This window comes from Lepisma saccharinum, chromosome 18 (assembly GCF_977018435.1).
Source record: "Lepisma saccharinum chromosome 18, izLepSacc3.1, whole genome shotgun sequence".
NCBI lineage: Eukaryota > Metazoa > Arthropoda > Insecta > Zygentoma > Lepismatidae > Lepisma > Lepisma saccharinum.
The window spans coordinates 49,998,029-50,013,352 of record NC_139246.1 but is presented as its reverse complement, the minus strand read 5'-3'; the positions used below and the strand labels follow the sequence as shown (position 1 = coordinate 50,013,352).

General features: G+C 36.3%; 1 protein-coding gene across 2 annotated transcripts in view; it reads left to right on the top strand.

The window, feature by feature from the left end:
- The window catches only part of Pus7 (pseudouridine synthase 7), a 137,137-nt gene that overhangs the window by 112,157 nt on the left and 9,656 nt on the right, over nt 1–15,324 (top strand). For both annotated transcript variants that reach the window (XM_083140504.1, XM_083140503.1), the window contains exon 12: nt 6,309–6,460. In XM_083140504.1, the coding sequence (XP_082996630.1) occupies nt 6,309–6,460 (152 nt within the window). The remainder of the gene's footprint in view (nt 1–6,308; nt 6,461–15,324) is intronic.

Below are 15,324 nucleotides of genomic sequence, written 5' to 3'. Positions count from 1 at the left end.
TAATCGCGATGATAAATATGATGAAATTGGTAACGGGACACTCAAAAGAACACCCATGCCCAGGGTGGAATTCAAACCAGCAACCCCTGGTGACATTTTCAAGCGAGACCAAATGTTTCTCCACCGGAGATTAAACCCAGGACCCCTTGATTACTCCCCCTATAGTTCAGTAGTTTTGACACTTGGTTATGTATTGGTAAGACCCTTTGCTAGCCACCATCCCTCAGTTGATTGAGAGAGACTCGTTGAAATGGAAGCACGTAGGACGTCCACAGAGGTAGCTGAAAGATGAGCACACCGGTAGTTGAGTACTTTTCAATCAAGAGCATTTCCTGTTTTCGGCATCCTCTGTGCTTCATTTCTCTTCGCTGAAGGTAGACGGTCACAAAAACAGCTCTGGCATTTTCGTCCTTCGCATGCTCTGTGCCACATCCAAACACGTTGGAGCCGAGTTTATGTAATTGCTACATGCTCCTGTGCTTACCACAAACACCCATAGACAAGCATGGAATGGCTTTCATCCAGGAGAGAAAGAGAGAGGGGGAGAGAGCGAAAGGTCAGGGACATAAGGTATTATCTGCTCTTGAACCTATTTACAAGGCTACTGAATATAATTAAGAGTATTTGAAAATTAAATCCTTAGAAAAATATATTGACCTAAAAGGGACGAGGAGACAGGTGAGTGGAGAAAGTTACAAGATTTAGAACTACATAATTTGTATTTATGTCCAGCTATTATTAGAATTATTAAATCAAATAGGTGGGCAGACCATGTGGCACGAATGGGAGAGGAAAGAAGAGTTTACAGGGTTCTTGTTGGGAAACCTGATGGTAAGAGTCCTGTGGGAAGGCCAAGATGAAGATGGATGGATAACGTTGATGGTAGGGATGGAAAAGATTGGATTGATCTTGCCCAGGATAGGGACAAATGGAATGCTTGTGTTGCTGCAGCCAATAATCTTCAGGTTTAAGAAGTCTAGACAGTTAGGTAATATCAGGCTAATGTTTGGGTTGATTTTTTTAAACTTGAATCCATTGTCTGTTAAATACACAGGGTGTCTTTTTTTGTCAGTGTGGAAAACCTAGAAATCCTGTAAAAGACAACATGTTGCAGCACTAGTACAGTAAAAGTGGGTTTTTGAACCAAAAAATATATATACCAGCAATAAGTTGTGGAAAATCTGTCATTCAGTTTGATATACTGTACATTACTGGTAGTTACAGTAGAAATTTCACATCAAATACTCCAGGGAAGGGGATCATGCTTTGATTACTATAACATGTAGAAATAACTTTCTTCTTGCAATATTGGGGAATACTTGATAGAAAGATATCTGCAGTAATGTATTGCTAAAGTTTACACTATAATTGTAGCTTTGTTTAAAGAAACAAAGCAGTCCTTGTTAGTCAATACCATTCCTGATATGTACTTGTTTCCTTCCTCATGCCAAACAGTGAATTTCTGTTCAGTTTCCCTTTACATGTGGAATTAATATTCTAAACCTTACTTAAGTGGGTTTCTAAACGTGTGTTTAGCTAAAATATAGTAACCGTCCTTATGTACACTGATTGCCATAATGATTTAATCTTGAAAAGTTTGGTAAACACCGTTTTTTTAGGCACACTGATCAAAGTAGAGGTGCCACAGTAACACTCGTTATTATTTTAAGAGTAAATAAGCCTGGAAACGTTTACATACTGGAGATAGGTGCCTAGTAATTTTAGGCAAAGTATATCCTCAAACATGGGATTAAAACACGGGACAGTAAAATTTTGTATAGTGGTGGTTTACAGGGTGCTTATCAATATATAGAAGGTCCCCGAAAATTTCTCACTCACATCCTCTCGTGACCGTGAAAGATGATGGCCGTAGGTTTTCTTCTTACATGCTTTAATCTCTCATAACTTTATTCATAGTGGTGATATGTCTCGATATTTTTGTAGGATGTTCCCTAGATAAATTGAGTTCATGTTACCTATTCAGGGTGGCTACTCACCGTGAATTATGCGTGAGTTCTACGTGAATTTTTCTCCGTACACGTGAAAAATTGCAACTTTTATTAATTAAAATCCCTTTGAATTTATACATACTTATTAATGCCCTGAGGCAAGTTTTCACAGTTAAGTTTTTTTAATTGAGGAAGGAAAAGAAAAGAAAGCTGCGTTGAAAAATAAAACAGAATTCTCTCAGTCTGTTAACTTTGTTAGTGTCCTTTGCAGAACAATGTACCTGACAGATGGAAGATTATTGCAAGATAAGATATCTTGAAGTTGATTAGGTAAATTTAAGTTTGAAATTCTTGTACAAGTAACAATTTGTTGTAGATTAATATATCCCATATCATTTGTGACTTGTGTTTGTAGATGTATTTCGATTCTGAGTATGTGAAATGGCAAATGTAAAGTCTGCATCTTAAATTAAATATTTTAAATATTTGTACCGTATAGTCCTAATTGAACTACAATTTTTGGATAAATTGGAATTGCACAGACCCTTTATATTGTTAATATATTTGTGTGTGTGTTTCTGTAGATGTTGGTGGTGAGATGAGGTAATACATAAGGCTGAAATAGAGAAAACATGTGCTTGTTTCCTTGGACTTTTGGAAAGTTTGCCTTGAAAACCAGGAATTATACTTGAATTTTATCAAGGTCTTAGAGTAGCCACCTCTGTAGTGATGTCAGATGGCTTCATCAATAAACATGAGATGGAATGGGTTTGTATGGAGGGGACCAGCCTTTGAGCAGCATGTACTGCTTCACTCTGCCCACTAGACCACCCCTATCTGCCACTATGCACAGCCTTTTCTACAGATTCCAGGGGTAGAGTATAGTATTGCGATAGCAACTGTAGAGCTTCTTGAAAAGACGAATTAACAGACACTGATTTATAATGCCAGGTAACAGAAGCAGAACTCTACGCAATGACCACATGCCACTTAACAAAAAGTTCCTTGGCAGACTCATAGGGCTGCTGTACAACACTAATCATCAATTACGTATGTGTGGGAGAGGAGCCTATGAGACCTCCCACATAGCTGAGTGGTTAGTGTTTTTCCCTTTCCTTAAGGTGAAGAGTGACAGTTTTGCACCAGGTGTGCATTTATTTCAATATCGTCAGAATGTGCACTGCTACTGAAAAGAAAAAGAAAACAATATACAAGAGAGTGTGAATTTCTCCCCATGTTGCAAGTGGGAGCATTTTTGATAGTTGATTGCTAGAGAATATGTTTGAAGATGATTATGAATAAGAATTTTCAGAATTCCATGTCATCCTTAAGGAGAATAGAAACGCAACAAGTTCAAGTTATGGCTAATCAAATGGAAGTTTGGCTTTTCTCACCACAAACAATATCTTCAACCTGTCCCGTTTCCATGCAGTGCTGCCACCACATGTCAGTATTTGGAATTACAACATGTCACATGTAGAGATGGGAATAAAGCCATTATCTGAATCCAGGATTGACTGTTGCTGGCAGTGGCCAACAATGGACATATTCTTGAGTAATCACTCTTTTGAAATGCTCCTGGTTTGGTCTGTTTGTGTGTATAAAAGCAAAACTAGTAAATTTATATGGTATAACTGCAATTGGTTTTACAATATATAAATTTACTATAGTTTTGTTTTAAGACATTCACATAATATTACATGGGATTATTAAATGAACTGTCATTTTATCACAATTTTTTTTTTGCCATATAGTGCTGGTGGAAAATAAATTAAAATTTTGAATCTTGCTTAATTTTTAGGATAGTTAATTAGATTCTGTAACAGTATTGGATGATACTGATATATTGGCATTTGCTGAGCTGTAAGACGAACGTTGAGTAAGGAGACCTTTAGGATTATTATGGACTTATTGAAATATACACAAATCCTTATCATTTACAATGCTAATGGATTTTTATTAAATATTAACCAATACCAATATAAAATATACCAATACTGATTACTGATATTCTACCAATCTAGTATAAAATTGCAAATGTTCCTTGAAAAGCAGCTCATTAACTTGTCATTTAATGTATATTTTCAGGTGACTACATTATTTTTATGTTACCTAGAAAAAATCTGTGCAGCATCAGTATAGGTGTGTTTGTCACTGTTGAATTGTGGCTTTGAGCAGCCATGATTCTTGTAAACATATGAAATTCAAGCAAGGGGGCAGGAGATACAAACACAGACATTCGTGATTTAAAACAAATGTGCAGTTGGTACAGATGCAACGAACGCTACGTGGTGGTTATTTCCTGCAAACGACAAATAAAATTGGCTGCAAACAAAGCGGCTGTGCACAACCTGATGTAACATGAAATAATTAATAATTCACATTTGCATTCATTCAAAAAAGACTGAACTAAGTTACTCGGTATTTATAGGAATGTTGGATTGTTAATTTTATAAATGTGCTGATGCAGTCCTAGGTATTTTAGCATATTTTCATAATTCCATCAGAAATAGGGTTGAACTGGTTTCAATCTAGAAATATATATATATGGTTACCTTGCAGGGTGTGCATTATGACTATAATAATTTTCATTAATTTTACACCACCATTGTGTGTGAAATGAATTTTGTGATTAAATAACAGCTGTATTAATATTTTGATTATCTCACGTAAATCTGTGAATTAATATAGTTTGGTAGTTTGATGTAGTATAGGAATTCTTATATACTATGTGATCAAAAGTATCCAGACACACCGTGAAACATGTGTTTATCATAGAGGGCGACACAGTACTGCCATCTACTACATGGAACACATGGTCAGCGATCTCAGTAGTTTACGAACAGCGTGAGACAGCAATATGAGATAGTCTGAGTAACTCAATGGACTTTCAACGTGGTCAGGTATTTGGGTGGCACTTGTGTAAAAGGTCTGTGCGCCAGATTTACTCCCTCCTTAACATCCCTAGGTACACTGCTTCCTATGTTCTACTGAAGTCGAAACATGAATTGATGTGTACAACCCAAAGGCATGCAGGCCGACCTCCCAGTTGACCTCCAGAAACCATCAAGTGTTAAAGAGGGTCGCACAGCATAATCGTCAATCATCCATCACCACCATCACACAGAATTCCGAACTGCATCAAGATCTACTCCAAGCACCATGTCATGACTTTTCGGCGCGAGGTGCGGCAACTTGGTTTCCATGGCTGAGCAGCTGCCCATAAGCCAAACCACGCAGGCAAATGCCAAACACTACCTCACGTGATGCAAGGAGCGTCGAAACTGGACCATAGAACAGTGGAAAACCTTTGTGTGGAGTGGTGAATCACGGTATACAATGTGGCGATGCGATGGTTGGGTGTGGGTGTGGCGAATGCCTGGTTAACGACATCTACCAGCCTGTATAGTGCCGACAGTGAAATTCAGAGGTGGCGGGGTTACAGTGTGGTCATGTTTCTCCTGGAGGGGGCTTGACCCCCTTGTTGCTTTATATGGCAATGCCATGGCACAATCTTACATTGACATTTTAACTGCTTTCATGCTGCCTACCATTGAAGACCAGTTCGGGGATGACCATTGTGTCTTTCAACATGAACGAGCACCCATCCATACTGCAGGGCTTGTTGGGGAGTGATGTGACGACAACAATGTCCCACTGATGGACTGGCCTGCACAGAGTCCTGATTTTAATCCCATACAACATTTATGGGATGTTTTGGAATGCTGACTTTGTGCTAGACCACACCGACCCACATCAATACCTCTTCTCATTTTGGCGCTCTACTAGGAATGGGCTGCCATTCCCCAGGAGACCTTCCGCCATGTGATTGAAAGTATGCCTGTGAGAGTGAAGGCTGTCGTGAAGGCTAAGGGTGAGCCAACACTGTATTGACTTCCAGTGTTCCCGATGGAGGGTTGCCCAAACTTGTACTTTATTTACAGGTGGGTGTCCGGAATACTTCTGATCACATAAAGGTGCAATTGTATATTCATGCAGCCATTTTAACATACTCTAACTGAAATTATAACCAACAGCTGACTGGTGAAATATGAGTGGTGGGCCACCAATGGACAAGTTGATGTTACTTTGCAGGTGCGATCTGATCCCTGTTGCCAGACACATTTTATAAATAATCAGCCTCCTTTTTCAAAATGCACCTCATATTAATATTTATAATTATTTCAAACTTCAAATTTTTTAAGTATTTAAGCATCAGTACCAGTACATAACAGTTCCAGTGCAAACGTTTCCTGAATATGCATTCTCTCTTTGCCTCTTAGCTCAGTATGTTCATTAATGAAAACCAAATTAAAATATGTTATGTACATGTACTAAAACGATTGTTCTGTTCCATAGGAAATATTCACTTGGAGGTGCATACAGAAGGCTGATGTGTTTTCCTGAAAACTTCAGTTGGAAAATAGTGAAATACTCTGATCCAGCAAAGCCATTAATACTCTCTGATTGGGAGGTTCTGAATGATGAGAAACTACCTGAAGATTACAATGGTAAGTAAAAGAAAAATCCATGAGCAGTAGCATTAAAAATACGATTTCATATACTGCATGCCAACAGCCCGAGAAATCCCTCATCAGAATTGTAGATTCTGTTCCGATTAACCTATCTGTGCATGTAAATGAAATTTAAACCATGTGCCAACATCTCTCTAAAACATTTCACTTTTGTAGGAACTTCGACTATGTTTTTGTACCATATTTACTTTATTTATATTTTTATCCCACTTGACAAATACCCCAGCTATGTGAAAAGTAATTAAGCTTCAGACAAATTTAATTTTTTTAATTCCAGAATTTTTTTCTTGTTTTTCTGTTAAACTTTAAGAAGCACAATATTCTATAGTAGAACGTTAAAAAAAACATGTTCTTTACCTTTGTGTGTGTGTGAATTTTGAGAGTACATTAAAAGTCTTTGCTACCACCCAATTGTTAAATGGTAATAACAAATCCATCACTAGTGAAACCAGTTGAAGATTTATAGAGATTCGCTGTCTCTCTTGCATGTGCAACAAAGTTGTGGTCAAGCAAGAAAAAATTGACATTTTGCACTAATGCTTGTTTGGAATCTACAGAGCTTGTTGCTACATAATTTATAACGAACATAGGAATATTTTTCCCTAACACGTTGTTTTATTGAAGCTTAATATGCAAGACCTGTTAGCATATTATCATTAATGAATTTTTATATTTTTAATTTGTGTTCAGAATTACTAATTTTTTTGTGTACACCCTGTAATGGCATCAGTAAAAATGTAAAATCAAGGACTTAAGAAATGCAATAGATACTGTTACTTGACCATTGTAACTACCTAGAGTTGTTCAGAGTAAGTGCTCATTTTAACTGTAGGGTCATTCCACAGAATTTCATCACAAAAAAATAAAAATGGTTGCTCGACCATTTTTTATTTTCTTCATATTTGGTATGTTGAACCCCTTGGAAAAGAGAAGTCAAAAACAGGTTTGAAATTTTTTTTATCTGTTATGGTTTTTAAGTTACAGGGTGTCGAAAATCGCAAAATTGCGCAATTTCATGAAAAATCAGCTTTTACAAAATATTTAATATCTTCATAACGAATGAAGATATTTTAAAAATTCCAAGTTTATTGGAATCTGCATATGTTGCAGTACTAAAAAAGTTACATTGTTACGTTTTGTAATGAAAAGCAAGCTATGATCAGTGTATCTGAAATATCAGAACAAATTGTGCAAAATCGCTGAGTTTTTTTTTTTATTATTATGAAAGGGGGACAGATAACATGTTAATTTTATTTTTATGTTGTAGTAGTATGTTAGTTAATTTACCCTAAAAATAAGCAAGTTGTTAACTGCTCCCCTTTCTGAGATACAAGAGCTTAAATATCGGAAAATTAGCAAAAAACAGCTTTTTGACCACCCTGTAACTCAAAGGGGGGAGCAGGTAGGATTACCAAATTTTGAAGGTGCTTCATATGTGCAAGCATGTTCAAAATCTCAAAATTTGGTGTTGTTATTCAAACTACTTATGGAGATACAGGCATTTTCCTTTATTACATTTCAACGTCAATTTGTCATATGTCTCCTGGTATAAGAAACAGGAAAAATTCTAAAAATAATGTTCACACCTTAGAGGATGGATTTTTAAGAAATAATTATATCAATATCATCATAATATTGATATGAAAGCCATTTGGCAAGAAAAATTTAGCTTTCTTATTACTTCTATAAAAGGAAATTACATACATTTTTCTTTATGGCAATTAGAAATTAAACTTTGTTATCTTCCTACATGTGGTTTATCTTCTCAATTTCAAATAAAATTCTAAATTCTGTAAAAAAAGATCAAGATATTAACTCATTTCCACCACAGTAAAACATTCAGAAACAATCAACAACAATGTTAGAAAAATACTCATAAGTCCCATAAGTTCATTAACCTCAGTCACCATTTTGAGGATTTTGGTCTCAATGCTGAGTGGCATTTCTTCGCCACATCACATGGTAAGGGGCCATGTGATGGAGTCGGTGGAACCAGTAAGAGACTTGTTGCAAAGGCAAGCTTGCAAAGAACACATGAAATGCATATCACAACACCAAAAGAAATGTTTACTTTCTGCAGAGATAATATACCAGGAGTAAAATATTCATATGTTACTAAAGAAAAGGTTAAAGAAACAGCTGAATTCCTAGCTGAAAGATTTCATTCATCTATTACAATAAAGCATACTCGAGGTTTCCATAGTTTCGTCCCTGTTAATAGAACCACTATCAGAGTCCGTCAGACATCATTTTCTGCAAACTTCGAAGATATGAGAATTTCTAATGAGGAAGACTGTGGTTGCAATGTATTATTTCAGTCTGTTAAAATAGGGAGCTATGTGGCATGTATTTATGAAGAAAAGTGGTGGCTGGGAGTCGTCAAAGATATATGTGAACATGAACAGGACTTCCATGTACACTTTTTTCATCCTTGTGGTCCAAGTACAAGTTTCAAATTATCCAAGGATGACTATGTGTGAGTAAAATCAAAAAACATTTTGAAGGTTTTATCACCATTAGAGGTAACAACACCTACAGGAAGAGTACATAACATCCAACCAGAGATGAGTGAAGCAATTGAGAGTTGCTTAAATTCAAGACCATGAAATAATAGCCCCCTACTTTGTTAATGAGGATGAGGAAATATACATTGATTTTACCATTAGTTATGGCTTATCACAATTTTGTACATTTGCACAACTAAGCCTACCTACTCATCAATAAAAAAAACACTATTATACATTTTTCTTTTTTGTTTAACAAAATGGTTACTTTATTAAATTGAGATAAGTCCAAGTTGTAGAGTATGAGTGCTTATTGAACTGGCTGATTAAAAAAAACACCTAAAATATTAATGTAATTTGTATTATATGTTTTCTTTGTGTCAGAACAGAATAAAAAATAAAAATATTTGTACTTTAACAAATTTTTTTGAGTTTTATTTCTCTAGCGATGTAACGAATTGACGTTGAAATGTAATAAAGGAAAATGCCTGTATCTCCATAAGTAGTTTGAATAACAACACCAAATTTTGAGATTTTGAACATGCTTGCACATATGAAGCACCTTCAAAATTTGGTAATCCTACCTGCTCCCCCCTTTGAGTTACAGGGTGGTCAAAAAGCTGTTTTTTGCTAATTTTCCGATATTTAAGCTCTTGTATCTCAGAAAGGGGAGCAGTTAACAACTTGCTTATTTTTAGGGTAAATTAACTAACATACTACTACAACATAAAAATAAAATTAACATGTTATCTGTCCCCCTTTCATAATAAAAAAAAACCAAAACTCAGCGATTTTGCACAATTTGTTCTGATATTTCAGATACACTGATCATAGCTTGCTTTTTATTACAAAATGTAACCATGTAACTTTTTTAGTACTGCAACATATGCAGATTCCAATAAACTTGGAATTTTTAAAATATCTTCATTCGTTATGAAGATATTAAATATTTTGCAAAAGCTGATTTTTCATGAAATTGCGCAATTTTGTGATTTTCGACACCCTGTAACTTAAAAACCACAACAGATAAAAAACATTTCAAACCTGTTTTTTACTTCTCTTTTCTAAGGAGTTCAACATACCAAATATGAAGAAAATCAAAAATGGTCGAGCAACCACCTTGTGATGACATTCTGTGGAATGACCCTGTATCATATGAACCTTCCACAGTATTGCTCTAAAATTTTCAAAGATTCATGTGTGAGATGATGCTCTAACATGAAATTTTTGCCATTGCTGATAAAGTACCAATATAAAAGTTACTGATAACCAATATTTTGCATGATGCATGATTAATTTCCTTAATTAATGTACAGGGTAATTCTAAATGATTCATCGGGTTTTAAAGTGAAATAATTCCAAAACTATTATTATAATATGTGTGTGCTAATCATGAAACTAAAGAACGCATCTGAAAGTTTAATTTATCATATTTGTAACCTTGGTGCCTGCCGACAGATGGCAGCACAAACCTATTTTCCAAACTGGCATCTATGCAGCAGAAAACATTATGTGTTTCGGAATATAAGAAGTGTTTTTCCATTGTTACCATACAGCATGCATTCCGGAGACAGTTTGCAACTCCATCACCAGGTCACCAAAGCATTCTGCCATGGCATCGACAGTTTTAAGGAAATTGGTTGCCTGTGTAAAAGTAAAAGCACAGGACGTCCTAAGTGTTTCTGATGAAACAGCGGAGCGAGTTAGGGTGAGTTTTGTATGTAGCCCACAGAAGTCAACGTACCGCGCCAGCCAGGAACTTGATTTTCTGCATCCAACTGTCTGGAAGATTTTGCGAACCCGATTGCAACTGAAACCGTACTGCATACAGTTATTGCAAATATTACTGTTTAGTGACGAGGCGACATTCCATTTGAGTGACAAGGTTAATCGCCATAATGTTCGTATCTGGGGTACTGAACAACCACATGCTACAGGGCAACATGAACGAGATTCCCCAAAAGTGAATGTGTTTGCTGCAGTGTACAGTCCCTTTTCCTTCTCAGAGAACACTGTGACTGGTATGTCATTCCCCGATATGCTACAGTTGTGGTTGTTTCCACAAGTGAAAAAGGATTCCAATAACTTCGTATTCCAACTTGATGGCACACAGCCCCATTGGCACACTGAAGTGCGTCGCTACCTGAAAGAAGAACTCCCACGCCGTTGGATTGAGCAATGTGCTCAAGATGACTTAGTGCTTTTCCCATGGCCTCCTAGATCTCCCGACCTAATGGTTTGTGATTTTTTTCTTTTGATACATTTGAAAGACACAGCGTATGTGCCACCACTACCAACAACTTTGGTTGAGCTGCAGGATTGCATTACAGCTGCTTTTACGACTATTAGTAGGGATATGCTAGAGTGCATGTGGGTCGAACTAGACTTATCGCATAGATGTGTGTCGTGTGATGATGGAAGCCACGTTGAACATTTGTGAAAGTATGTCTGAAACTTGGACAGTTTCTGTTTATTTTCATGTATCATTCTTTATTGTACGTGTTATATATTTTTTAATGCAGTTCTTTCAAACCTGTTGAATCAGTTATAATTACCCTGTATTGACCAGGTTATTGTAATTGATTTTGTTTGGAAAAAGAAACTGTGTATTTAGTTATTAACTTTACAAAATTAGGGAATATAATACATTTTAACAAACATTAAGAATGGGATAGATTAATTTGTAACTTGGTGGTACAGATCAATTTAGTCGTGTCATTGTGTTTATCAGCAAAATTTTGGTAATTTTACTTGTCCAATATATCTATAAAGTCTATAATTTAGTGCAAAATCCTGCTGTTTTGTTGATGAATGTTAACGTATTATTCATACACCATGGTTTTGTAAGTAAATGTCTAAATAAGCAATTTATTTTCCGGTGATACAACCCATTGCAGTCATTAATTAAAGAGGTTAATGAACTATTTACTGTATTTACTGCATAATTGTCACACATTGCTTTTTTTTCAGTTGAAAATTTGGTTTATAACCTTTCATCACGTAATCGTCGCATTGGCGCATAAGATAAAAAGAAACAAAAATCAATGAAAGCAATGCAGAATCTTTGGACATAGAAGATTACATTAGAACGCTGATTTTATGTTCAACGGTTTTACATTTTCCTGCATTATACATTCAATTTTCATGGTCCCAATAGAACAAAGTGCTATAAAATTTTCCTTGATTTTACATTTTCCCGCATTTTAAGTTCTTTCACTTTGGTCCCCTGAAAAACGTAAAATCAAGGTTTCACTGTATACTTTGGTACACTGCAGTAAATTTGCTCCAGTGTAAAATTTCGGCTGTAATGCACAAATCATTAACAACTAATGTGTTAACTTTTTTCCTGACTGGAAAAATGTTTGCTAAACTTTCACAAAGAAAATATGTGCTTGGATTTGGACTATCAATTTTAACACATATATGCAAGTATTCCATGCATTGAAGACGGTCTACCTTGCAATAAATGATTTTTAAGTACTGTTAATACCAGCATATTTTCTTTGTAGAAAAAGCTACACTATTTTGCAAAAAAAATAAAAAAAATAAAAAAAAAATATTATAATAATAATAATAATAATAATTGGCATAACATCTGCAACAATTATGCAGTGAAATACAGTGTGTTCCTTAAGCAATATTTGCAGTTTCATGTCAGATTAGTAAAATTTTCATTATTGATACCAACAGAAAAGTCATATTGGTATTTCTAATGAACATGAAAATAATAACAAATTGTTGGCACACAGTGCTTCGGATTCCACTTTAAACTGTAGGTCCAGTCCTGATTAGCCTTACTGTGCATAAACTGGACTTAAAACACCAAATCAATCAATCAATAACAAATTGTTGGAATTTTAAGCTAAATTATAGGTTCTTTGCACACAATACACTCATATGACTACATCTGCCGAAGCTGATATGAGTACTGATTAATTTGTCCCCTCCGTAATTAAAATAGCTGTCTTTTAATTCCATCATCTTCGTTTTGTTGCACAAAAGTGACACAAGACTTATTTTGCAGAATTTTGAGGATATTTTGAGTCCGCCAAAGTGTTAGGCTGCATTTTGTGAATTGGGTGCTCCATTAAATTATAAAATTTCAAGTGATTATTTTCAATGCCAGTGCATTTGTAATTGTGTCCTCTCCAACCCTGCCACTACAAATATGAGGGTCATTCGGAAAGTAACTTCCATTTGGGTATAATAGAAACACCAGAACATTGTGAGAGTTTTAATTATATACAACTGAAAGAGAGAACTCTAAGCTATTTTTCTACATAAGCACCGTTTCTGTTGAGACACTTATCATATCGGCGAACAAGGTTTACAATACCCATGTCAAAGAAATCTGCCACCTGTGCATTCAGCCATGCAGTAACACTGTCCTTGAGATCCTGGTGATTGTTGAAGCTCTATGCCTCTAGCCACTTCTTCATTTGTGGAAAGTGATGATAATCACCATACGGGATACTTGTGGAAAGACGTCTGACAGTTCGGTAATCGTGAACTGCCGATTGTCACGAATTTTGTCATTCACCTTGGAGACCCGTTCTTTTGTCACAATTGAAGGGCATCCACTCCTTGGCGCATCATGGATCTTCGTTCGTCCATCCTTGAAAGCACAACACTATTGCCGAACAGCACTGTTACACATGATGTTCTCCCCATACACGGCACAACTCTCCCGATGAATTTTGTGCTTTCAAAGATGGACGAACGAACATCCACAGCGAGGCAAGGAGTGGACGCCCTTCAATTGTGACAATTGAACTGGTCTCCAAGGTGAATGACAAAATTCGTGACAATCGGAAGTTCATGATTACCGAACTGTCAGACGTCTTTCCACAAGTATCCCGTATGGTGATTATCACCTCTTTCCACAAATGAAGAAGTGGCTAGAGGCACAGCACTTCAACAATCACCAGGATCTCAAGGACAGTGTTACTGCATACCTGAATGCACAGGCGGCAGATTTCTTTGACATGGGTATTGTAAACCTTGTTCGCCAATATGATAAATGTCTCAACAGAAACGGTGCTTATGTAGAAAAATAGCTTAGAGTTCTCTATTTCAGTTGTATATAATAAAAACCCTCACAATGTCCTGGTGTTTCTTTTATACCCGAACGGAAGTTACTTTCCGAATGACCCTCGTATTTATTTTAGGTCTGGGAGAGATTAATCGATACTCTATCGGTATTGGCTGATATCGACATATTGGTGATCTGTTTATCAGTAAAATTATGGATTATTTTACCAATCCGATAGATCTATCAATATCTCATAATTTTGTGCATTATTCTGCCATTGTAATTTTTATGGATAAAAACATACAATCTCCATGTCCTTCTTTTCTTAAAAGTAAATCTCTAAATATGCAGCTCCATTTGCATTGCAGTCATCTCCTAACACACATTTATTATGAAATTTACGAGAGCGATATGAAAAATAAGGTCACGAGAGATCTAATAGGTATCATATGTCCCTAATTGCTGTGCGATAAAGGTATGCTCTTCTGCTTCGAGCCTGGCTGGAAATTCGAAGAACAGGAGGGATATGATACCAGTGAGAGTTCATTGTTTTGGATCACTCTCGTGTATAAAATATTTTATATCGGCACTTTATTGGTATCGGCCAAAATTTCACATCGGCCTATCTCTAATTTATTTACATACTTTATAGCAGAGTGGATAACGTTACGTATCCCTCATTTTCATTTTCGAGTTACGTGTAGCTAGGCAGCCTGACAGGAAGTATAGGAAAGTGTTAACTTCAGCACCAGCTCAGCGAAAAGCATTCGCCATTATTTGCAAAGGAAAATTGATGAGAGAGAAAAAGGGGAGGAGTTTTGATGAGGAGGAAGGCAAGTTGGATCTGGCTCGGGAGAGACAGGGGAGTTGGTGCTTGGGTTTTGAAGAGAACAGGAGAGTGGTTCGGGAGGAAGAGAAGGGGATTTTGAGTTTTGGAGAGAGGAGAGTGAGTTTGATTTTGAAGGAGATTCAGGCTGGATGCAGACTTTTAAAAACTTGTTTGGAAGTGGAGTGCAGCGAAGCTGAGTGATAATTTAAGAGGCGAACTTCAGCAAGCGAGTGACAGTTACTTTACAAATCCTTCGGTCCACGCTTCTAAAGAGAGACAGGTAATATGCTTTTCTAATGCCATCCTTTGCCAATGCAGACTTAAGGTCATTGTAACCCAAATCTAGAGAGTTGCCATTCTATAAAGTGTTCTGTAAATTTATGTTTATTCAGGTACCTCCTGCAGTTAGCAGATGCAGCCAAGCGAGAGCTTACGAGCTACCGCTAACCCCCAATAGAATAATTACTTTCATCTA